The sequence below is a fragment of the Solea senegalensis genome, linkage group LG2, assembly GCF_019176455.1.
Source record: "Solea senegalensis isolate Sse05_10M linkage group LG2, IFAPA_SoseM_1, whole genome shotgun sequence".
NCBI lineage: Eukaryota > Metazoa > Chordata > Actinopteri > Pleuronectiformes > Soleidae > Solea > Solea senegalensis.
Genome location: NC_058022.1, coordinates 26,638,845 through 26,663,717, shown reverse-complemented (window position 1 = coordinate 26,663,717; position 24,873 = coordinate 26,638,845). Strand labels below are relative to the sequence as shown.

Below are 24,873 nucleotides of genomic sequence, written 5' to 3'. Positions count from 1 at the left end.
GTTTCCCTCTTAGACCTGAGCTGTTTGATTGGAGCTCAGTGGAGAAGAAGACGTCAGCAATCGACAGACTGGAACACGCCTTTAACAAGGCAGAGCAACACCTGGGGATAGAGAGACTGCTGGACCCTGAGGGTAACACAGACACGCACTACAACTAATTCCACTGAAGAACACAAAAGCTCGCAACACATATTTCTCACCTTTCAATCATTGCGTTGTGTTAATTGATCTAGCTGAACACGATGTTACATTACATTACATTACATGTCACTTAGCAGACGCTTTTATCCAAAGCGACTTACAATGGAATTGAGTACAATCAGCGAGGGGTGGAATCGAACTTGCGACCACTGCGACCATGATGTTTTTTCGCACATAGGGTACCGGTCTTAACCACTGAGCCACTCCACCCCTGATGTGTCATGCTGATAACTACAGTGCGATCACCTTGATGGAAGGACGTGATTGGTGATGCACAAAGTGGCCCAAAACATCCTTCACTTGCAAGAAGTGCTTTGACTTTTGTGCAACATAACAACTGGCGTCTCCTGTTGACATTCGCAGCGTCTTTCACTGCTGCTGTTAGTTTCATTAGTGGCTCTTTATCAAAGCTGTCTAAGGGAGGATAACGTGAGTGAAGATGACCAAGTCAAAGTTTATTGCAATGTTGTCAGTCCGTGATAAATGGTGGGTTTTTTTTTTGCAAAGATAACATCATAGCAACAGTGTGAAACACTAAGGTTCGATTGTTACAATGATAACTCTTTTCAAATGGCACATTGTCTGTGATGTAAGCAACAATTTTAATGCAATGCATAAAATCAAAAACAATAAGGGACTTCACTTTCCTTCATATTCACATGTAGTTTATTCTTTGCTGCATATCAGCTTTCCTCTTCTCTCAATCCAATCATTCGGGCGCTTGAATGTTTTCAAGCTGTCGAGAAATCATTTTTGTGATGAAAACCTGACTATTACACCATCAGGGACTGTCATGACGTATTCAAATACATATACAGGACTTTAATATGGAGTTTGAGCCCCTTTTGCAGCTTTAACAGCTTCCACACTTTCCTACAAGATATTGAAGTGTTTCTGTGGGAATTTGTGCAAATTCAATCTGTAGATCATTTATGAGGTCAGGCACTGATGTTTGACGAGAAGACCTGGCTCGCAATCTCTGTTCCAGTTCATCCCGAAGGTGCTCGATGGGGTTGAGGTCAGGACTCTGTGCGGGCCAGTCAAATTCTTCCAGACCAAATTCGTCAAACCATGTCTTTATAGTCTTCGCTTTGGCCGCTGGGGCACAATCATGTTGAAATAGAAAAGGGCCTTCCTCAAACTGCTGTCAAAAAGTTGGAAGCATAGCATTGTCCAAACTGTCTTGGTATGCTGAAGCGTTAAGACTGCCTTTTATTCGAGATAAGGGGCCAATCCAAAAGCCTGATTGAAACACCTGCATTCAGTAATTAATTAATTAGACATGTTTAAGCATGAATGCATAGGTGTTTATGATCACATTGATGATGACTCAGTTCAGTTTATGTAAGTCTGGACAGTCTGACAGTGAACCATACACACAACCAGAATCTGAGGAAGCTAATTGGAACTCAGCCATCAGTAATTCCATTATTTTCACTTGTACTTTATCTACTGTGACCTGTCAAAATGGCCGCTGAGTAAAGGTTCATCAAAAGACAAGCTGACTCTGTTTCCCTGGGCAGGACTTAGAGGACCCCTCTAGGTTTAAACCAGGCCTTTGGAACAATCAATTCTAAACTATCCTGTTCTGAGAGCCAGCATAAGTCAATGTTCAGACCAAGTACAGCGCTGCATTAAATCAATACCGAGTGCAGTGGTGGTGTGGTCGTGTTGTTGAAGGTACTGGATAGACGTGAAATATGATCCAGGTCTGCTTGGAGTAACGGATGAATGTGTTTTAGGCTTATCAGGCACCACAACACTGTACAAGGTTATAATACAGCACTCGACCACCCAGGGAAGTGCAGCTTTATCTGTCTTCACGGTAATCATGAGATAAACACAAACGCCACATGACCTTCCATTTGTTGACAACTTGACAGACTCCCCCGTTCTTCTGAACAAATGAGAATGTCTGTGTTTTTTTACCCAGCCAGAGGAGCCGGAACAGGTGCACTGTGGTCACACCTTTTGGTTCTGGTTTAAGCAGCTGAGGTCTGTACATTATGTAGCTGGTTGTAAAAAGGCTGTTGGAATGAACAAGGTGTGAAGAGGTTTTAAAATGTAAGTGATGTCATGACAGGCTGTCCTGGGACTCTTTTCATTTGGACCAGGGTGTAAAATTAACGTGACATTATTTTCATTTGGCATAAATTGAATATAGAATAGCCACCATTTTGGACCACCATGTTTTTATAGTCGCCCACAATGGACAAACTAAACATCCTTTGAGTTTTGATGATAAATGAAGGCTGCACAGGTTATTCAACACATTTGGAAGGGAAGGGTGAAGGACATTCAGCTGCATGTATTTCACATGTTGCTAAATGTTACACCTTTGAATCTACATTAGTTTTTTTGATTTTAATTACATATATCTGGTGCACATTTACTTCCAGTTTTGCGTTGTCATTTTCTTCCCTATGAATATAAGATAAGATATTTGTCCCACAGTGGGGAAATTTACATTGTTACAGCAGCAAAGACAGTAAAGATAAAGATAATAAATAATAAACATGCATTACCAAAAAAAATTACAATATAAAAAGATATGAACACTTAGACTATACAAAAATAGTTAAAATAGAATGTAGATTATAGACAGTTTTCAGAATAAGTAATAAGAACATCTTGTCTGACTCCCCGCTCTTGTGTGATGTCATCTTATTTAGTTTGTTTTAAATTACCACCTGTAAGTATGTTCACAGTATATAAGTACTTATTCCTAAGAATAAGCCTTTTATGTACTTTAATCAAGGACGTTTTACTGAGGCTGCAATTTTGCGCCACCATCTTACTGAAGAAAGTCTGAATAGACTAACCAGTCAGTGTGTGATTCACATTTTGAAGCGAAAGCTTACTTTGCAACCTTTCTGGTTGGTGAAGGCTACCATAGTTCCTTGACAAGCTTGTGAGAGGGAGGGGTGAGCGGAGGAGTTCTCAGATCTACAGTTTCTTTTTTGTGTCTTTTGCTTTTGTTTATCCTGCCTTTGTTTGTTCCCCTCACTACTTTTTCTCTCTAATTAATTTCCCCAACTCATCTCAAGTCTTTGTTTGCTTCTGTCGCCTGGTGTTGAAGCCAGCATGTAGCTGCTGAGTTGCAGCTCACGTCTCACATTTGATCTCATGACGGCCATACTGAAAAAATGCTGCAACAATGTAGACGAGACACAATTCTCTCCTCCAAACTGCTGCTTCCGAGGATTTATCTGATTAACTAATGTGGGCTGTTGCTAAAAACTCATCAAAGTCATGAAGGAAATCGTTGAATAACTGGTACAAGAATGGAGATTACATAAACTGAGGATTGCAAAGTCAATAACAAATATTTTCTGGAGTGTAATTTGAGAAGCTGCTTAACACAAGTGCAAGGATAGGAAGGAATTTGAAACATTGAAGTTATAAAATATCATCTCATATTTAAACAATGGATGAACAACTCCACTGTGCTGTGATATAACATTGATGGCTTTCTCTCTTGATTTACAAAGCAACATAAACTTACATTTCCAGTCAGTAAGTGCTGTCTCATAGCAAGATAAAGGACAAATACATTTATATTCAATAACAAAACTTTTGGTTTTAGTGTGAGCAAAAAATGCACTAATATTAATTAACAAGCCACCCAAAATAAGTTAAAGTCAGTCCATCCACTATTATTTCCTTTACTTGTTTGTCTCAGACAACCACCAACAAATTAAACTGAAAGGATGAGTCATGCTCAGCCGATGTGAGCAGATGTATAACACCTTTCTCTGCTCCTCAGATGTGGCAGTGCCTCACCCGGACAAGAAGAGTGTCATCATGTACGTGACATCGCTCTTCAAGGTGCTCCCCCAAATCGTCTCCATGGAAGCCATCAAGGAGGTGGAGACGCTGCCCCGGGCGACGCCATCCGCCGTCACCCGGACAACGACAGAAGAGCACTACCAGATCCAGACCCAGCAGCGCTACTCTCAGCAGGTGAGACCCACACACACACACACACACACACACACAAACAAAACACAGGATACAGAAACCTGACTTTTCGAAAATCGACAATTTGGAAAGCATTTCTCTGACTAACAACACCATCTGCTTGTGGACGTGATGAGAGACTCAAACAGGGAGGAAAAAGTTTGTTGTGGAAGATATCCACAGCATTGTAGACAGGGCAATTTTAGTAAATTGAATCATAATAGAACTTTCAGGTCTAATGAAATACCTGAAATAAAGTTTGAGCTGTAATTGGCAAGGCTACATTGGGATAGTAGATATAATAATGTAGAAATATGTGTTTTAATTGGTGTATTCCTTCATCTGCGCTCTGTGTTAGCAAATCGAATGGGTGGTAAGAGTCTTCTGGCATCAAAAGCCCCACAGTAGTAGAAGAGAAGTTATTACTCTTTTAAGATCTTGTGCTCACTAAGCAGAGTAGTTTATGTTCCCAAACCTCACTTTGAGATAAAACTTCACTTCAGCATCTATCTAATGATCATCTGTCTGTCCACTCATCCACTTGTCAATCCATTTTGAAGTCACATCTTAGAGTCTCTGGCAAACAGATGTTCTTTTTATGTAATTAACTTCTTCCTGCTTGTTCCAAGGGATTCCCAAAGTCCTGCCAAGCTTGAGAAGAGATACTGGCACTTTCAGTGAAAACGAATAGTAACCATATCTCATTCTCTCAGTCAGCACCTGAAGTTAGTGAGAGTAGGAAATAAAAGTGACAGCTGAACTGATGTGGGGCCTCTGCCTAACCATAAGTGTTTGTACATTTAAAGACACAAATTAGATAGATTATTTTGCTGCTGGATTGAAATAGACACACGGAGTGGGAGAACACTTAAAAGAGAGAAAATGTAAATTTGCAGGTCCAATATGCAATACTTGAGCACCACAAGTCATGGCAGTTGAGCATGCATGTCAGACCAAAACTAAAGAAATTGTGACAGCTAATGCCAGTAAGCTACCTATTCCAACTAGTCGCCAATGAAATCAGACAAGTAATATAATGTTTGCATCAAGTTTGCATCAACACCAGACCATTATTAACCCTTATATTCATTATTACCCTATAGTATACCTCTTATTTCTGTCCATCTCTTAAGGCTTTTTTTTAGCCAAAGAACCAACTTTCTTTAGAAGTAAATCCAGACAGTTACCTATCTTTGAACTACCTTCTACCACTACCACGGCTTCTTACGAGGCTTCATAGAATATATAAAGCTAACAGGTCTATACTGTAAATCATGTTATTCTGTTGTATAGTAAAATAAATGGTTACCTTTTATAGATTGGTTGTTTTCTCATATGGAATGATGAGTGGTCAAGGCCATGTGGTATGTCCATATACCTTTGGTGTACAGTGCGTTCTTCTGAAGCTTCGCTGAAACTTACAGTTGATATTCTGTTTGTCTGCTGCTGGTGATTCATCCACTGAATGATGAAGCGTTCATATAATCGCTCCCGTCTTTACCGTGTTATGCGTTAATGCCCGTGACGAAGTGTGAACCTTATCCAAAAGGCTTGATCAGCAGTTTTGTTGTTTTCCTTACACTGAGAAACTCATTAGTGGTCGGACTTCAAATAAGGACCTTTTGAATTTTTCATCGTGCATGGGGAACACGTTGGAGAGAAGGCAGATTATCACTTGGATATAAATTATTTATTACACATATGAGTGTGAAAGTGATTAAGTGAGCATCACACCTTCACTCCAGGCGAACATTTTTTTTCTTGTACGGGCTGCACTCGCAAATGACCCCAGCCCAAATTTAAAGCAGGCCATTTTTACTAACTACTCCTCACTGCTGCATACCCGATTTAATTATTCATGAGTTACTCGACTTTTTCATTGAAATGAATATTTTAGCATTTTGGGGAAAACGGTAAAAATGTTGGTTAATCAGAGAGGGCAGGTTCATGTTGCCAAACAGTACCTACAATGTGTTGTCCAGCTACGTCTGTGATAGAAAAATGGCAACTTAAGCCTCTGGTCAAAAATCCTCTAACACCATCTGTGTTTTTTTCTGAATTTGGAATAGATACAATCATCATCCACTCCTGGGTCAAATTACTCTGCAGTAGACGCAGGTTTTTATCAGCTCCAGCTCCAGCACGCAGTTTTGTAAATGTGCCAGCCTGGTGAACGTGGTAATTTCACCATCTACTTTATGTTGGTGTTCAGCCATGGCGTCTACATCAATCTGCAAAGTTCCCAGCATGACAAAATGATGCGCACTGTTCAAGCAGTGATCTAAATCTGTTCACTCTATTCTTTTCTGTGGGTCTTCCTTCTGTTGTAAGAGTCAGCTTTTTACCCATGATTTTAAAAAAAGAAAACGTGTCAACCCTATAATGTTGGTGTTAAAGCGGTATTACATTTAAAAACAAGTGTTTTAAAGCAACTCATGTCTCCACTAACAAATGCAATAAAGGAGAACAGTATGACTTGAGTAAATACCACTGAATAAATACGTTATTATTGAACAAACATGTTTGTTTGCCAACAAATGACAAGATCAGGAGCTAATAAACTGCAGAATTCTAAAGTGATGCCATTGTGATGATAAATGTAGCTGAGCGAGTGTGGAAAAAAACAGGATGTTAGTGTTATTTAAACCGCATGGTGACGACTTTCAGGTGTGCACAGTGTGTCAGGAAGCCTGTCTCTGTCTGGTTGGGTGTGTAGGACCTGGACACACTGTTGTTTTGAATAGAAGCTGCTCACAATAGCATCCGCTTTGACTTTGTGCTGCTGTGACTGTGTCTGTTTTTCATTCTGTCCTCACACTCATCTGTTCTTCCTGTCTCTGTCTCCCTCTCATGTCTGCACTTTCCACAGCTGGGTTTCCATCCAAAGATTTATTTGCCATTACTGAGGCCTTTCATTTAAATAGAAAAAAAAATAGACACAGAAAATAAGAGTGTATTTCATCATGTGCTGTTGTTAAGTACCATTTTTATTAAACACTTTGGTTGGTACAAATTTAAGCTTCCTCATGTTTACTGTTTTAAAAGATGAAATAATGAAAAATGAAAATTATATACAGTTAAAATGAGTTTGCACACAATTTTTAATTTAAAATGTTTTGTGTTGTTTTTTCTCATGATTTATTTAAATAAATTTAAATAAAAACTATAATTTGAAGTCTTGGAAAATTTTGCTTCATTAAAAAAGTTACTTAAACTTTTAATAAATAGTCATTTGGGATAAAAAAAAAAAAGCACCTTACCTCTATTTATTATTTTCCTTTTGCTTTTAAAGTTTTCCAAAAATTTTGTTTAAATTTGGATGGAAACAAAGGTCATATGTGGTTATTCATGTTTTTTCCTTCTCTTTTCTGCTTCTCTTTCTTACTTTATGTCTCACCATCACATGCTCCTCATGTTATCCATGTTTTTTTTTTGCTTTCTTCATTATATCTATTCATTTTCTGCTTTTGATGTTGTATAATTTGGCTTTTGTGTGGTTTTGCTCTGTGATTTGCATTCTTTTGCCTCTCTTCTTTTCCTTCTTTGTCTCATATCTGGCCTGTTTCCTACCCCTCCCGCCAATCCCTCCACTCTCTTCCTCTGTCCTACTCTCTCTATCTCCCTCTCTCTTTCTGTCCCTCTTTCTCAGATCACAGTGAGTGTGGCTCAGGGGCGAGTGCGGAGCCCCTCCCCTCAGCCTCGCTATAAAAGCTATGCCTACACCCAGGCTGCCTATGTCAAGTCACCCGAGCAAAAGAGGAGGCGTTTTACTGATCAGGTCCGTGTCTCGCTAACACTCTATGGCAGGCGTCCATCTGGCTGTGTATGTTTTGGCTGCACACATGTTTTGTCTGCTCTTGTTTGCCACTTACAAAAAGTGTCCATTCTACTGTAAGTCTACGGATGATCTTGAAAACTGACTTCCAACAGGGACGAGTCTTGCTGATTGAGTTACTGTGTGTTTATTTTCTTTGTTTAGGTATGTTTTATTATTTGATCCAGTGACAATACATGGAAAACTGATAAGACTTTTGCGGGACTTGCTGGTTGGAAATGTTTTGATATTTGTGCCTGTCACATAATATTTTAATACAATTCACAGCGTGAACTTACTAATATTTTAGTTTAACAATTCATGAGATCAAAGCGATCTTGTAATCATTTTAAAATAAATTTAGGCTGTGTGGTTACTGAAAACCGAATAGTGGAGACAAGCAAAACTTATCAAAAGACTCACCTTGGTTAGTGTTTGAAGCTAATATGTTAATCTAATAAAGGACAAATTCCACTAAAACAAAGAAATAATTTTTATTACATCTCGAGTGAAACCTGTGCACACATTCACTGCATTCATGTGCGTTCGTGCGCGGAATGAGTGCTAGCAGCGGAACCTATTTTGAGATTTTCTGATTGGCTGATAGGTTGCTAATTCAAGACAGCTGTATGAATGGCCGATGCAGAGCAATCTGCCTTCGCATCGTCCATTCATAGATTACACATTTATGTGCAGTGAGTATTATCATTTCTCAGTGTGAGAAATGTCATGTGCTGCGTGTGAGCGCATTAACATGTTGGAATGCGTGAGTCTTGAGAGTTCTGCTCTCAGAAAACGTCTAACGGCAAGTTAAAGTGATAAATATATTATTCAGATGTTATAGACTTAAGCAGAAAGATTTTATTAGGTGAGCCTTTTGTTAAGTTGCTAACATAGCTACTGCTACTGTCCCCACTGGCAATCTAGGTGCTTTAAGTTAAACTCATCATCTACTGGCTCTAGCTTCATTGTTAGTGTAACCTAATATTCATCTATTTTACGGAACCTTCAACAAAAAAAAAAGCAAAATGATTGTATTGTATTGTATTTTCCAAATCCTCAGATTATTCCTTTAATACCGAGTAAAAGTTCCACTGCACATAATCAGCTTAACAACACACACACACACACACACACACACAACCACTCGTGTACTTGTGTTTAATACTTCCTCCCTGTTCGTAAAAAATGACATTTCAAAGGGTTCAGATTTATTTCCAGAGCTGTCACCCTGTGCTGTGTGACTAAATGTGGACTCTAATTTACTCTGACTCAGGTGGAAAGTGTTCAGACAGTGTCAAATATTTAATGGCGCAGCATTGTGCTCGATGTATCTTGGTTGAAGCTTAAAATGTATGAATATGAAAAAAGACTATTTTTCAGATGGTTCTTTTTTTTTTTGTTTAGCTCTCCCACTGTTCTTTGAAATTTAGGACACAGAGCAGAATGTAGCACACACGCCACCATGGCACTGCAACAAGTTTGTCTTTCAAACATTTGAGGAACTGAGATGCAGTCCACATCCATTTCAGTTTGATCAATTATTTTTTCTGTACAGGAAAAGTGAAAAACTTAACGAAAGCCCCACCGAATACAATCCACGCCTGCTTCAGTCTGTGATACATTAACTAAGTTTGCTGCTTTATTTTGCTGTAACACAGCAAAATAAAAATTTATTGACTGGAAAACTGAAGTTTGTAAACCCCTCACTCGTCTACACCAAAGTCAATGAACAAAATCCACATTTGTAGCTCACAGGGACACAGGCGTTGCGGATCTACTGCTATCATATTTGTGTAAGTCTGTATCACTTAGGCAACAAAGGATTTCAAACACCACAGTCTCAAAATAACCCATTTAGAAGCTGCAGTGGATCAAAAACTACTGTGTGCTGTGATGTAAAATCACAGCTTTTCTCTTTGGACTTTGTTGTGGGAGGTGAGAAACGTCAGTTTCCAGTCAGAGAGGCCTGTGCAACATTAGATAAAGTGGTGAATATATTGTCTTCTTGTGTGTATCAGTGTGTCTTATATCAGTACCTCATATATATACACTTCACACAAAAAAAACCCTGAACTATCCTTTGGATATCCAACATGTCATTTATTTTTATCAATAAATGTAATTAAATGCTAGACGATCACACAATGATGACAGCATTTGATACTGTATCAGTCTACGATCCACATATAAAGAGAGAGACAGTGGCACTGAGGCTTGACAGTTAGCACCAAGGATAGGCCCAGTGTATCTTTTCAGGACCTTATTACCAGAGTGAAGAATGGAGTGAAAGAGAAGCACAGAGACGAGATAAAAGGAGAGAAGTTATTAGTGTCCAGATTAGCAGCAGGCACACAAAGACAGATATGGGGAGAGAGAGCGAGAGAGAGAGAGAGGGAGAGAGGGAGGGGGAAATAGAGAGAGCGGGAAACAAAGAGAATGAGGACAAGTTGTTAAGGTTGGACAAAGGCCAGAACTGCTTGTCAGCTCTGGAAATGGCGAACACTAGTGAGTCCTCTCTGAAACCGTCTCTATCTTATCTGTTTCCTACCTTTCCGCTCGTGTCTCGGCCTTCCTGCCTCTTTTTCTATTACCTTGCCTCATCTCCTTATTTCTTTCCTTCCTTCCCTCAACTTCTCAACACCTTTCTAACCCTAATATCATCCCTTGCTATCTTCCCTCTCCCCTTGTTCTCCATTATCACCCCTCATATCTGCCCATTACCTCCCATCCATCCCTTCCCTTCTGTAGTTCCTGACACCAAGCCAGGAGGAGCTGCAGCGGGGCCTCAGTCCTCTACCACCAGGCTCCACCAGCCTGGAGAGCTACCAGGCTGCACTGGAGGAGGTAAGATGGTGATACAGAGAGGTCTAACAGGACTTCTGCTTTTGTTGTTTGTAGTTTTCTGTGTAAAGAGTACATTTTGATGGTTTGCACATTTCTTCAACTTCTTACTTGAAGGTGTTGACATGGCTGCTGACGGCTGAAGACGGGCTCCAAGCCCAGCCTCCCATCTCCAGCCATGTGGAGGAGGTGAAGGAGCAGTTCCACACACATGAGGTGAGAGAAGAAGAGTTTTAATTGCAACGCATTTTTATTTCGTAGGATTTAATTTTCTCTTGTTATTGCAGATTATTCACTTAAATATACAGGTTAACGTTAATGTTAAAAACTGTGACATTAAATACACTTATAACAAACACTAATCTGCCACAGTATTAAAGCAGGGAACTTATTTTAAAGGGATAATTTGTCGTGTACTTGTTTTTTGGCACTGACATTTTGTGAGACACAGGCTTGCTGTTAAGCCACTGTGGCCTACTCTATATTGCGACTTCAGAGTTTGAAATCCTGTGTTTAGATTTAGCTAATGGTGCTTTCATACCTAGCCTATTGTTTCTTGTTTCTCCTATATATCGATTCTAATGGGCTTGTTTGTATGAACACAGCAATTGCGTGCCGTTCCAGCTCAAATCAACTGGGCTCGGTTTCCAATCGCTCCACGGAGAGGTTCATTTGCAGTGTGGACCCAGTTTACGAGTATCCAGCTGCATTTACCCCATAAACCGATGCGACCAGCAGCGCTGCTGCAAAAGTGCCACTGCCACAAACAACTTTGCTAAACAGAGTTCGAGCTACACATTGAGTGTAGACTTATAAATGTGCTATATAACCAAGCTGCTTACCTGATGCATCCTTGGAACGGTCCGGTGAATAGGTCATTATGTACCTCCAGAACACGTCTTCTAATCGGAGGTGTCTGGATCCAGCAACAGTGCAGTTCTTATCGTCATCACATATGGCATTGTTTTTCTCTTGTACTGACCGCTGGTACATTCCCACAAATTTCTGACCAATCACAGGACTCTTCATAGGCACATAGCGTTGAGGGCATGTTGAGTCCAGACTGCAGTGTAAAAACCAATCATACCAAGGTTAAGTGCAACATTGTAACATATTACTCCCTGAATCGGAGCGACATACAGGTATGAAAGCACCCTAAGTAACACAAACCTACCAAATGAGGCAGTAACAGTAGACTTCTGTGTCCCAGCAAGCTAAAAATGCTGATTTTATGGACTTTGGTGCAGGAGAGTGAGCAGTTTGACAACTGGTGTGAAACTGTCTTCTGTGAAGTAGTATGAAAGAGTCTCTCGGAGGTAGTTGAGATGCAAGGCACTTAAAATATGTGTGACATGTGTTCATCTTTCATCAGGGGTACATGGTGGAGCTGACCACCCACCAGGGCAGCGTGGGCCGGGTCCTCCGGGCTGGCGCTGCCTTGCTGGGGGAGGGTAACCTGAGCGAGGAGGAGGACTCGGAGGTCAGAGAGCAGATGAATCTCCTGAACTCACGGTGGGAGCACCTGAGAGTGGCTAGCATGGAGAGGCAGAGCAGGTACGTGATTCTCCTGCTTTTCTTTACACACACACACACACACACACACACACACACAGATTGGATTAAAGAATGCAGTAGTAAAATTGTCAGCATAACAATGAACTACACTCCATTGCACTCTATTATAAGTGCTGCTTCAGATGGTTGAAGAGCTCCTGAACATCCCTCAAAATGTAAAGGTGGACTCTGTCTACTTTTCCATCATATCACTCCAACATTCATAACCACTTGACACAGCCTCTTTGAAAAATTAAAACAATGCATGCACTCCAATGTAAAAGTTTATTTTAGGGATTCACTTATATGCACTGTAAATGGTTTAACAATTGGTGGGGTCTTCATGAAATAACTATGCTTGGTTTGATTTATAAAATAGTAGTATACATGGTGTTTACACCAAAGTGTCATTTTGAAAAACAAAACAAAGAGTTGCTATTGGTCATCTTAAGCCTAATTTTAAATGGTAACCATCCATAGTGAATAAAGCAAAGCAATGCTGGCAGCATTTAAGCTGTGAAACTTTTGTAATAACAGTCCAAGTCCAAAGTTTAATGGCAGGGTATACTGTTGGTATGTCCAAGTGTAAGTGCTGCAATCAAAGTGGCAGGTAATGAGACTTATTGCACACATTAGCCTCCACAAGGACCCTGGCTGGACATGATTAATGCCTCCTGTTGACAAGCAATGAATGTTTACAGCCCAATAATAAAATTGGAAGTTTGTGAAAGCCATGCCCCCGGATTAGCTTTGGTGTACAGGGTTGTTTTCTGCCAAACATTCCAAATATACAACTCCAAAAACAGTATATGATGTAATAATCAGGTCAGAGATTTGGGGAATAAAATATGCAGGAGAAATTAAAACATTAACTGTAACCGGAGCTTGAAAATGAAAAGTACTCACACTATAACACACAGACACAAGTTTTTAAAATTCTATCTTGTGCAAATGTTTATATAAAATTACAGGCTAAACTGATTTTATACTGATTGTATTTTGTATTATTCTGACAACCAGTTAGCGATCACTCATACTGACTTAAGAAAATGTCACCTGATAAAAGCTACACTCATAAGTCTATCATGTCTTAAAAACTGATGTTTATGTCCCCCGTGTAAAACCGCTCACTCTCGTACACCAAAGTCCACAAAGAAAATGTTTGAAATTATGACTTTGGTGTTTGAAATCCATCATCAGGATTTACCTAAGTGTTATAAACATACTGTAGCAAACAAGGCAGTATTAAATGGGTGACTTCCATGTCACAGGGAGATTAAAAAAACATTAATGTAGGGCTATTAATAAAGTTCAACCTTTTTCACACTGTATGGAGATCCCTACAGTAGCCTACGTACAAAGTACATCAGCTTTTATCTTAACAATAGATATAATGATAACTGACACTGAGTGACATTTAATTACCCATTCACAGATTTTCTTTGATGATCTGAAAACATGGTCCAGACTATTAAATACCACAACACAGCAAAGGTCTGTTATGATGAAGTGAAGAATATGAGAACAGGATACACTGTGGTTTTGTTTATCTTCAAATCAGCAGTCATCACAATTGCTAACAACATCTTCACTTCTGAACTGTAGCTAAACTCTGGTCATGACAAATGTGTGCTTGACAGCTCACTGATATGTCTCACACTCTCAGACTCCATGAAGTCCTGATGAACCTGCAGAACCAGCAGCTGCAGCAGCTCACTGACTGGTTAGATGTGACAGAGGCGCGGATCAAGAGGATGGAGGCTCAACCGCTTGGCCCTGACCTGGAGGATATCAAGCACCAAGTTGAAGAGCACAAGGTGGGCAGCTGCTCCTTGAAGGCCTAGTTCAGGTTTTTTGAAATGTGGTTGCGCGAGGTACTGACACATTGTTAGCACTGACTGTGACTGACATGTGTCTCAAGCTGGTTGACAGAGCAGGAGCCAATGCTGGGCCTGACTATGCATCAGTACCTCTGTCTCTCAACCACTATTCAAAAAACCTTTGATTAATAGTGCTTTCAGTGTGACCGCACCATTAGTTGGATTGAACCATTAAAAGTAGGTAAAGCAAATTAGTGTTGACTACAAAGTCATGCAGTGTCTTTATAAGAACACATGCATTGTTTTTAATGGAGATCAGACACACACACAAATGAGAACATTGCCCCGGGATTTCAAATACAGTATCTACATTTTTCCAAATACAGTGCTTTCAAAAGAAGTTGTTTGTTTTTTTCATTTTTTACTCACCCATTCACCTGCTGTGGGAGGAAATGCGGTGCTGGTGATCTACTGTCTTTGTTTGGCTGTATTCTTCCAAGAATGTGTTAATTAATTCAGTGAGGCAGCAGCAATTTCAGTCAACTTGGCAGTTTCTGGGTTTCGGTTGCTTAGTAACTACAGACGTGACATACGGTAAGTGCAACCCCACAACAGCCTTGTTTAAAAAACACCTCCATAACCCAACATTTCAAAAACATCAAGCTTATGTGTAACAAACAGCATAACCAATACTCTGCTTCATTAAAGAATAAATAAACAGCACACAACATGACTCAGTTAAATGCTGTTGCTGCTATTTACTTACATTCTAAAAGTATGTGCTTTGTAAATCATTCATATTAAGATATAAGATTAACATTAATATATTAAGACTATGAACTTGATCAGATTTTATGTTTTTCTGATATCTGAGCTTGTGATTTTGAACAGTATTGGACCGGAGTATTGTGTTCATCCTATGTAAGAACAAGGGTGAATCAGACAATATGGTTACCACAAGCAGGACAGAAAAATATACGATTCCATCAGTGAAAGGTAGTAATACTGCATCTGTTCACTGCTTGACCTCACATGAGGTACGCCATATGTTAAGGCAGAAGGATGAGGATGTTGACATGCGATGGATGAGTAGTGAGACAGTGGGTGCAGATGCAGAGCAACAACAGCAGCTGCTCCAGTGCTCAGTGCATTTCTGCACAGGAGGCAGGAGTGAGACAGACAGCCACAAGACAACTGTAGCACATGATTGTATGTTTTTCTGTTTCAACTGCTGTTTCAAGGGTCAAGAAAAAAAACTTTCCATCTCTACGTTAAGTGGACAGTGAAACAGTGTACAGTGTGTTGCTGTATGAGACTGTGGTCTGCACCCCTGTAAACATCGGTTGTTTATTTGGCAGTGGTTCATCAAACCAATATCCTGTTAGCACCAAATTAACAGACTACTTACAAATTCTTGATTTCAGTAGGAGGCTCTGCCAGGATGGATTCAAAGCAGCAAGCCTGCAGTTCCTCTGGCTCAGGCAAAACAACAATTAGCCAACTTCGCTACATAGAAGCTGTCGTAATTTAATTCACTGAACACTTAAGCGGTACACTGGGTTCAATTGGGCAGTCTGGATGACTGGAGTGGGTTGACTATAAATTCAGTTATGTATGTGCTTTGGCTCTTCTATCTCATGAAAGGGTGGTGTGGGGAGTGAGTGAGTTTCAGATTGGTTAAATTACCACCAGTCATACTGCTGTACAGTTTTACTTCAATTTATTTCAAATCCGCTGAATGTTTAGGAGCACAGCAAACAAAACACGATGACATTCACTTAAAAAAGGCTTTAGCACAGGAGCAAATACTGTCGAGTGAGGTGCAAATGCCGTACTCGCACGTACGCCGTGGAAACTCGAAATTAAACGCTGCTCATTCATGTTGAATGAGGCTGAATCGCGCAATTTCGAAGTTGAAAAATGTTCAGCATTCCAAGTGGAAGTGCACGCACCAGCCAAACAATTTACATTATGCAAATTTCCCAGCACAGGCACGAGTCAATTACTACACATGCCAAACAAAGTCCAAAGTCTGCATGACATATAACATTCAGAAAGCTGCCTTTAGAGCCAGGAATCAGGGGAGTCACTAAAATACTTGGTCTTTCACTCTGGTTTTGTCAGTGCTGTCTGGACTACAACACAAGTTTTGACCTTTACCTCCTACCAATACCCATCTCAAGCGAAAAGTAGATACTTAGCATCGACCCAGGCTTATGACCTCTGTGTGTGTGTGTGTGTGTGTGTTGCAGCTTCTGCAGGAGGATTTGGAACTGGAGCAGGTGAGGGTGAACTCTCTCACCCACATGGTGGTTGTGGTGGATGAATCTAGTGGAGACAGCGCCACCGCAGCCTTGGAGAGCAGACTTCAGGTAAGAGTGCATACAAATCTAGAAGATCACATCTGTGCTGCAGATACTTACATTGTAAATACAACTGAAAAACAGAGTGAAAGCTAATTTACCTTTATCGGAATCTCTTTATCTCTCTCTCTCTCTCTCGCACACACACACACACACACACACACACACGTTCTTGCTCACTCACTCTTTCAGTGGCAAAGGTCTCAGCATAGTTTCTCAAGGAAAACAATCTAAATGGGTGTTATTTTGTCTTGCTGTTGTGCAGCAATTAGACCCAGGCATTGATATGTGCTTGTTTTGTATGTGTGTGTGTGTGTGTGTGCTGGAGTTTTCTCCTGCTCTTGTTTACTTCAGTTATCATTACACACACTCCAGCCAGGAGTCAGACTCTGCTGTTAATCCTCCATACTGTATCTTAGCCACTAACAAATTGAATTCAGTCCCACTTTTATCCTCACTTATACTGCAAAGAATCAAAGTAAAAATGATCAAAACAGCAGGTGCTAATTTTCAGAAATTACAAAGTGGCCTAAATTGCAGGATGGTGCCATTTGTTGATACACTGTTAAATTAATATCATCTTTATCCACGCTTCGGTCAATGAAAGGCATGTTGTCAATGAAGACACGCTGAAATAGACAACCATGGACACTAATGGACAGAGCAGAGCTTGTTGTGAAAATCACATCAGAAAAGATCGAAGGGTGCTTTCACCTCTAGTTTGTTTTGGTTAAAGTTGCTATTCATACGCTTCTTGAACATGTTTTCTTCTTTTGTTTGTTGCTTTTAAAAGAGAAGACGTGGGAATAAACACGCTTTGACCTCTCATGTCACACCAAAGGGAGAGCCCATAGTGGTTCAATGTATCACACCAAATAATATGGCGAAACCTCGCTAAAAAGGCAATTGACTCCTTTCCTATCGTCAGTAGAGGAGTTTGTCTTGTTCTTTTTCCTCCATGGAGTTGTGTTTTACAGACACACTGTAAACAAGATATATACAAACATTTCAAAGAGAAATAGGTAGAGAAAAAATAAAATAATAATAATGTTGAGTAGGATCATGAGGGGAAAGCCAGTCCGAACAGGTGGGTTTTGATATGGGTTTAAATATTGGAAAGAGAGTCAATATTTCTGAAATCAGGTGGTAGAGAGTTCCAGAGTGGCTGAATGCCTTGCTCCCTATGGTGGTGAGGCGGCGGATGGGACAGTTAGATGGAGAGAGGAGGAGGATCTCAGGGAGCAGGAGGTGGTGGCAATGTGGAGGAGTTCTGACAGATATGGAGGGGCAAAGTTATGGCTGACTTTGAATGTGTACAGGAGGATTTTGAATTCAATGTGGAGGTGGACCGCAGAGCTGATAGAGCTGGTGCAGAACAGGGGTGAGATGGTGAATAGAGGGCATTTTGGTGATTGTTTGGGCAGCCAGTCTGTAAAAATTGCACATCTTCATTCCCTTTTTGAATTAAATCAGATTTTAGTGTGATGTGGGGACTAGAAAAGTGGACTGGCTAGACTCCGCAACTGAACTTCCAAAATAAAGAAATAGATGGCAGGATGTCCACATTCACCTGAGTTTTCCATTCAATCACACACAGCCAATTAGAGTCAGTGTTTTCTGTGGAAAATAGCAAGTGAGAGATAATGGAAAGTCATGGTTTTATTATTGTTGAGGAATTTTATAGATTATCTCTCAGGAGATAGATTTTGTAGATTTTGGCACAGCTGACAATGTAAACAAACAGGAAATTAAGATGTTTGGATGTTGGATTCTTCTGAAACTAAAACAGAAATGTGCTGTGGATAGAATAAACTCATCCATCCTGAAAGAATAAAAGCCTAATAACAGAATTTCTCTTCCCAAACGTAAGTAGGAAATTCCTTTCTACAGAAACTAATTTGCACAAATATATTAATGTCATATTAAGCTATAACAATGCAGACCACACGTTGGTTGTACTGTTTGCAAAGTATAATCACATGTAATACCATTAGAACTATAATGCAATTCCTCATTTGACTTTCTTTTTAATGACTATGGGGGCTTAACTGGCCTCGTTTCCTGCCGTGTAGTTTATTACTAAATACCAGATCAGAGAGCTAAATAGATGAAGGGCTGAAATGTGACCAAAAAAAAAAAAAAGGACAAAAAACAAGGTGCCTTCCCTGGTTTCCCCATGCTGCTCAAGTCTGTCACTTGATTAATTACAGCCTATTCATCGTGAAATTAACCCGCTGAGCCTCTCTCTCCACATCTGTCTTTGCTCACTCACTTTTCTCCATCTCATTGTCTTTTCCTTTCCTCTCCTCCCTCTCCCCTTTCTATTGCTCTGTCAGTGGGATGACTTTGTTCATGTGACACACTGTGCATTTTGTCTTTGCCAGTTAAGTGGAACAGAAGAGTGTCTTTTTCATTTTGCTCAGCTGACCTCGAGCTGCCAATGCAGTGCAGAGTCCAGAAAAAGCAAACAAACAAAACCAAGAACATACATTTTTACTGGCTGCCCATAACCTTACTGTCTTGAATATGTCCAGAAAACAGGGAAGAATTATTTAAATTTAAACATTTTTGATATTAGTAGTAACTGTGCTAACATGGAGGCAAATGCGACCAATTCAAACATCGCTGACTACATACTTATGAAATCAGGAATGCACCATGTAAAATGAAAAAGCTGATATTTGAGACATCATGTCCTGATATAGTGATATAATTGCGATATGAAAAATATGGTAATTTTAATCAAATAAAAGAACATTGATGATGGAAATGAGTGAGAGTAAACCATCCTTTCTTGAACTGAGAGGAAGCAGCAGACCATTAAACTAACTTTGCTTCATTATCACATTAGAAAATTAGCATGAGTGACTGACTATGTTATTTAATTTTTATTTTTTATTTTACCTGCTCACTTTCAAAATGATCAAGACCTGTCACTCCCAGCATCACTGACGTAACGGAGAAATTAACATAAATTGTTTATCAATACAATTATTACGTTGTAGATTTGTTGTGGGAGATAAAGCACGACATCAATGATCAAACTGACCTTTTACGTCCCCGCGATTGACAAATGGACATGTACACATGCACAGCAGTGAAATATACAATCGCAGAGAATAACTGATGAATAGCTTTATTTCTAACTCCACCTTCCACTCATCAAAGTGGACTTAAGGTGTCTGTGAAGGGCAGAGCCCTGCAGGACAGCTTCTCCACGCACCGGTGTGTGTGTGTGTGTGTGTGTGTGTGTGTGTGTGTGTGTGTGTGTGAGTCTGTGTTTGTGAGTTTGAGTGAATGAGAGACTAACTATGGCACAGCAGCACTACAAAACATAATTTTGTATATTTGACTCGGTGTGTTTGAAAAACAAAGAAACTCTGGGGAGTTCTGTGTAAAAGTCTCAGGGGATCAGCAGCCTGTCAGACACCCGACAATCATTAAATGACCTGTCATCATGCAGTGACACTGCTGCCACATGACTGACTGATGAGGTAACTGCATGAATAATTTAGTGTACAGATGTTCTGACTGAAGTGCATGGTGAGGGTGCTTGAGTGGGTGGATTTTGTATATTTCTTTAATAAATCTGTATATATGTATATATAAAACAAAACTGGCTTTTAAATGAGGAGTATGCAAGGTTCACAATAACAGAAGTGGTAATTCTCCCATTTTTCTTTTTTAAATAAATCATAACTTTGACTGAACAACACTTAAGATTTGCATTTAGAGCCTGAAGATATGATTATGTATATATATATATTTATATATGTACATATAAAGAGCTGTGTATTATTCCCGTGGCAATTTACCAAGAGTGCACCTATATAATCATGGAAAACGGTAGCATGATTATATATAATTTGGCCTAATGTACTGTATGAGGACAACCATACAATGTACATTGACAGCTGTATCTCCATACCTTTGGTCCTAACCTATTGTGTACACAAATAAAGATTCCGAATGCTTTGAAGCAGAAAGGATCAAAAGATCATTTCAATTTGCAAAAATTCTCAATAAAGAAACCATCCAGCCAGTCAGTCGGCCAATCACAGGGCCAACATGACAGAAAAACATAATTTTTAATCTTTAATCATAATTCAGAATCTCAAATCTGCTGGTTTTTGGAGCATGGGAGGAAGCTGCCATAGCTAAGATACAGGATAATAATAACAGCTAGCTATCTGGACCTTAAACTATCAATTTAAAGGTTATAATATATAACATTTTTCTCCTTCATTTTGGTGGTCTGATTTTAATTCTGCACTCCATGGCTTCTATTCGCATAATATGAGCTATTGAGATATTTTTCTCCTGTCTCTCAAATGAATGCCCTTCATGACCAGCTCTTGTCCCTCTGGGGCAGAAAGAAACAAGACCCAAACTACATTTTTGGCAGCTGAAAGAATTAAAATGGCAAATGGAAATGTAAATCCATTATCCTCTGAGGCAAAGTGACGTAAATCTTTTATGTGTGTGTCTGCAGGTGCTCGGTGATCGCTGGGCAGCCATTTGTAAATGGACAGAAGAACGCTGGATTCTGCTACAGGAGATTTTACTAAAATGGCAGCACTTCACTAATGAACAGGTATGTGTGCGCGCGTCTGTGAAAACAATGAACCTAATACAAATCTAATACAAATAGAATGGTTTGAAACACAGTGTACTGTGCCCAGTCTGGCCACACTGTGGGACTAGTTATATCAGGGGTCCACTTTAAAACTTAGTTTCATAGATAAGTGCAGATTGATCATGAAATAATTTCTCCACTGTGTTTCCTAATGAGGGATTGTTGGACTTAAAGGCTCCTAGACAGCCATAAGAATCACATTTCATTTGATTAATTATTAAAACATTTGGAAATATGCCAAATGGAATGTTTCCTCTTTCCTCGACTAAGTGCTTACTCAAGTATCACCTGAGGCTTTGGCTGCAAATCAGTCGTCCATGCTGAGATAAATATATACAGTGTAATCCAGAGCAGAGGGGAGATGATATCACAGCGTTCGGCCTCAGGAGGAGCAGAATGCCGTTTCTAAACAAACAGAAGAGACAGTGACCTTAAATGCACCAACTTCTATGTGATAAGATTTGTTTCTTCTTGTCATTCCCTCTGACATTAATCCATCATTCAAAAAAAATCTCCTCTCCTCTCTTCTTAACTCCTCTTCTTTTCCTCACAGTGTTTATTCGACTCATGGCTGACTCAGAAGGAAGAGCTTGTGAGCTCCATCAAGACCTCCAACCTCAAAGACCAGGCAGAGATGGTAGCATGCCTGCGCCGCCTTGCTGTGAGAATCTAATCACTCTAAACCTAGCTTTGACTCCCGGGCCACTGATTTAATTTGACTTCTGCACATGTTGTGTGGCAGGATCACACGTGTGAAATATTGTTTTGTCCCCCTGCAGACTGTGAAGGCAGACCTGGAGGTGAAACGTCCCACCATGGACAAGCTGTGCTCCATGAGTCAGGACCTGCTGTCCAGTGTGAGGAACAAAGATGTGGCCAGCAAACTGGAGGCCAGACTGGACAACTTTGCCCAACGCTGGGACCAACTGGTGCACAGTCTGGAGTTGAGTAGTGCCCAGGTAAACCGCACATATTTACTGCAAGAGTTATAGGATTATCCATGAGTTTATCCATGAGTTAATAGCAGTCTCATATACTGTGTAATGTGTAACTATATAAACCAGGTGGTTAAAACTTTTCTTTCAGCTGCACTGTAAGATAATAATATGGGAAATAATAATAATAATGGGAACCAACACTTATTTTTAATTTGCATTATGGTTACAAATGACCTTTCGTCATCGTCTTCCACTTATCCGGGTCCCTGTTGGCAGGGGCAGCAGCCCAGACACCCCCACTCTCCCCAGCCACTTCAGCCAGCTCCTCCAGGGAGATCCCAAGGCATTCCCAGGCCAGCCGAGGGATATAATCCTTCCAGCGTGTCCTGGGTTGGCCCAGAGTATAAAAAATACACTGATTCTTTGATAAACTCTCCATGAAGGGGGTCTTCTGAATCGCTCTTTGTCTAGCCTGTCACCTAGGACCAATATGCCGTGGGAGACTCTACCAGGGGGAAAAAATGCCCCAGACGGCTTAGCTCCTACGATCATTAGGGCCTTAAAACTCCTCCACCACGATAAGGTGGCGGTTCAAGGAGGAGACAAATTTGGGGACTTCCTATTTCAGAGTTAGATGAGAGAAATGATGCAATGCTTAAAGCTGCTGTCAGCTATATCACTTCCACGTCCATTGCAGGCATTAGAATCACCATTTATTCACCAACAAACCCCACAAGCAGATTGGACCGCCTCTTTGTCGCCTCTTTCTGGCTCCTGATTGGATTTAGTGTTCTAAGATACGTTTTCTAGATTTCAGGTTTTTTTGACACGTGGTTGTGTGACACAGTCACCGCTGTCGGTCCTGTGTGCACCCACTGTGCAGAGAAGCAGCTTGTGTGAACAGCATAATTGATGAACATTAGTGCTGAATGGATGCAGGTTCTGCTTCTGGAGGCTTTGCAGGGCCTTCCACATTCATTACGACCCAGTTGTTCGTCTCTCCCTCTCACAGTTGTCCCTTGTAATCAGAGAGATAATAAGAGGAATGATCTTTGAGGGCAGACTCTACCACTTCAAGTGAAACACACACTCATGTGCACACACACATTTCTGAGACTAGGAGAAAGGAGGTAAGAATCCAAGTAGTTTTGGCAGATGATTAACTGCTATTAGACTTCCCTGTTGGGGGGAAACCACTAAATAAAAGGATTTAGCCTGGATTCTCCGTAATATCCATCAGGGTGTTGAAATATTTTTATCCACACGTCTGATCGATTTTTGTAAATTTACGTAATGAGGTTTTTTTTCTTCTGAATTTTCTTTCCGTCTTTATTAAGCTGTCATCCGCTGTTAGTGTGGCCCAGCAGTCCGAACTTACCCACTCAACTGTCACGTCAACCGTTACCAAGGTGACGACAAGGGAGAAGGTGTCCGCTATTCGTCAGACTCGAGAGTCGCCGCCTCCACAGAAGAAGAGACAGGCCGTGGTGGACTCTGAACTCAGGAAAAGGTGGGTGTGCCCTGGCGCTATGAAGTTTAAAATCTTACAAATCCACATCCACAGTTTCTTTTTCTGACCTGTGTTAAATGTTCAGTTGCATGCATCCTTTTCTGCTGTCATATCTTGGCAGGTAGGTGATGAAACTCTGCAGATACTGGTTAACAGTGATACCAGAGCATTTAGTAATCGTGAAAATTGTCCTGTGGTGAATAGTGAAGCCAACAACATGAGTAGATGCTTTATGCTGTAAAGAGGAGACAGTTAAATTAGTGTTTAAATTCTTTTTAAATGTTTTCTTTCATTTCACTTCCATTGGTCATCTCCTTATTTGACATCTGTAGTTACTGTTACTTTGGGATTGTACAGTCTTTTTGAAAGTATGTTGACATTTCCATGAATCAGCCTGGGACCTTGATGCTCACTCTCACTCATACAGTAACATGGCTGCCAGCAGGAAACAGAAGGGAAAACAGATTTAAGCCACCTGCTTAAGTCTCTACAATTATGTCCGCCACTTTATCTTACAATAGATAACCTTTTACGGCTTTTTTTTTTTTTGCCTCTAGTTTCACAAAAACTGTGGGAACTAACAGTACTGATAAAAGCAGTATTTCTGTTGAAATCGAAACTGATGAAATAGTGCTGCAAATGAAAAATTGTTTTGATGTCGTACTCCCATGAAAAGGAGAGCATTTAGGGGTTATGAAAGGAACTATCACAGGTGTTTTTTTTAAGGTCACAAGTATCTGCATTGAACATTAACATACATTTTGATGTTTCTTGAAAATTAGAATGATATTGTGTTGATAGAAACATAGTTTGGAGATAAAAGCTCAGCAGCAAATACTCTTGTGCATAACAGTATCTGCAGTGACTAACCGTGCTGAGGGTTTGTGTGTCGTCAGGTTTGATGTGGACTTCACAGAGGTCCACAGCTACATGACCCGTGGTGAGGCCATCCTCCAGAGTCCCGAGTTCTCGGTGTCACGCAAGGACGGCAGCATCCAGGATCTGTATGACAAAGTGCAGGTAAAACACAGCGCGAGGCGCGCACACAGATTTCCTTATTCGCAAACTTTTTCACTTTTTTATTTTATTTTTATTTTTTATTCGAGGTCAACTTGGGGGTCCTAAATGTTGTAGTTGAATGAGATCAGAGGAGGATGAAACAAAGCTGCAGGTTGTTTGGGAGGAACACTCTCACAACTGGGATAGATTTCATCAGACTTTGCAATAAATAAT

General features: G+C 40.2%; 1 protein-coding gene across 2 annotated transcripts in view; it reads left to right on the top strand.

Annotated features, from left to right (window-relative positions):
• dmd (dystrophin) overlaps positions 1-24,873 on the top strand; it is a 236,270-nt gene that overhangs the window by 103,399 nt on the left and 107,998 nt on the right. The window contains exons 8-21 of one of the 2 annotated variants that reach the window (XM_044019372.1): positions 14-132; positions 3,968-4,164; positions 7,811-7,939; positions 10,727-10,822; positions 10,937-11,035; positions 12,192-12,373; positions 14,040-14,190; positions 16,446-16,565; positions 21,049-21,150; positions 21,746-21,853; positions 21,972-22,151; positions 23,468-23,640; positions 23,726-23,761; positions 24,537-24,660. In XM_044019372.1, coding sequence (XP_043875307.1) covers positions 14-132; positions 3,968-4,164; positions 7,811-7,939; positions 10,727-10,822; positions 10,937-11,035; positions 12,192-12,373; positions 14,040-14,190; positions 16,446-16,565; positions 21,049-21,150; positions 21,746-21,853; positions 21,972-22,151; positions 23,468-23,640; positions 23,726-23,761; positions 24,537-24,660 — 1,816 coding nt within the window. The remainder of the gene's footprint in view (positions 1-13; positions 133-3,967; positions 4,165-7,810; positions 7,940-10,726; positions 10,823-10,936; positions 11,036-12,191; positions 12,374-14,039; positions 14,191-16,445; positions 16,566-21,048; positions 21,151-21,745; positions 21,854-21,971; positions 22,152-23,467; positions 23,641-23,725; positions 23,762-24,536; positions 24,661-24,873) is intronic. The other variant, XM_044019373.1, reaches the window with a different exon arrangement.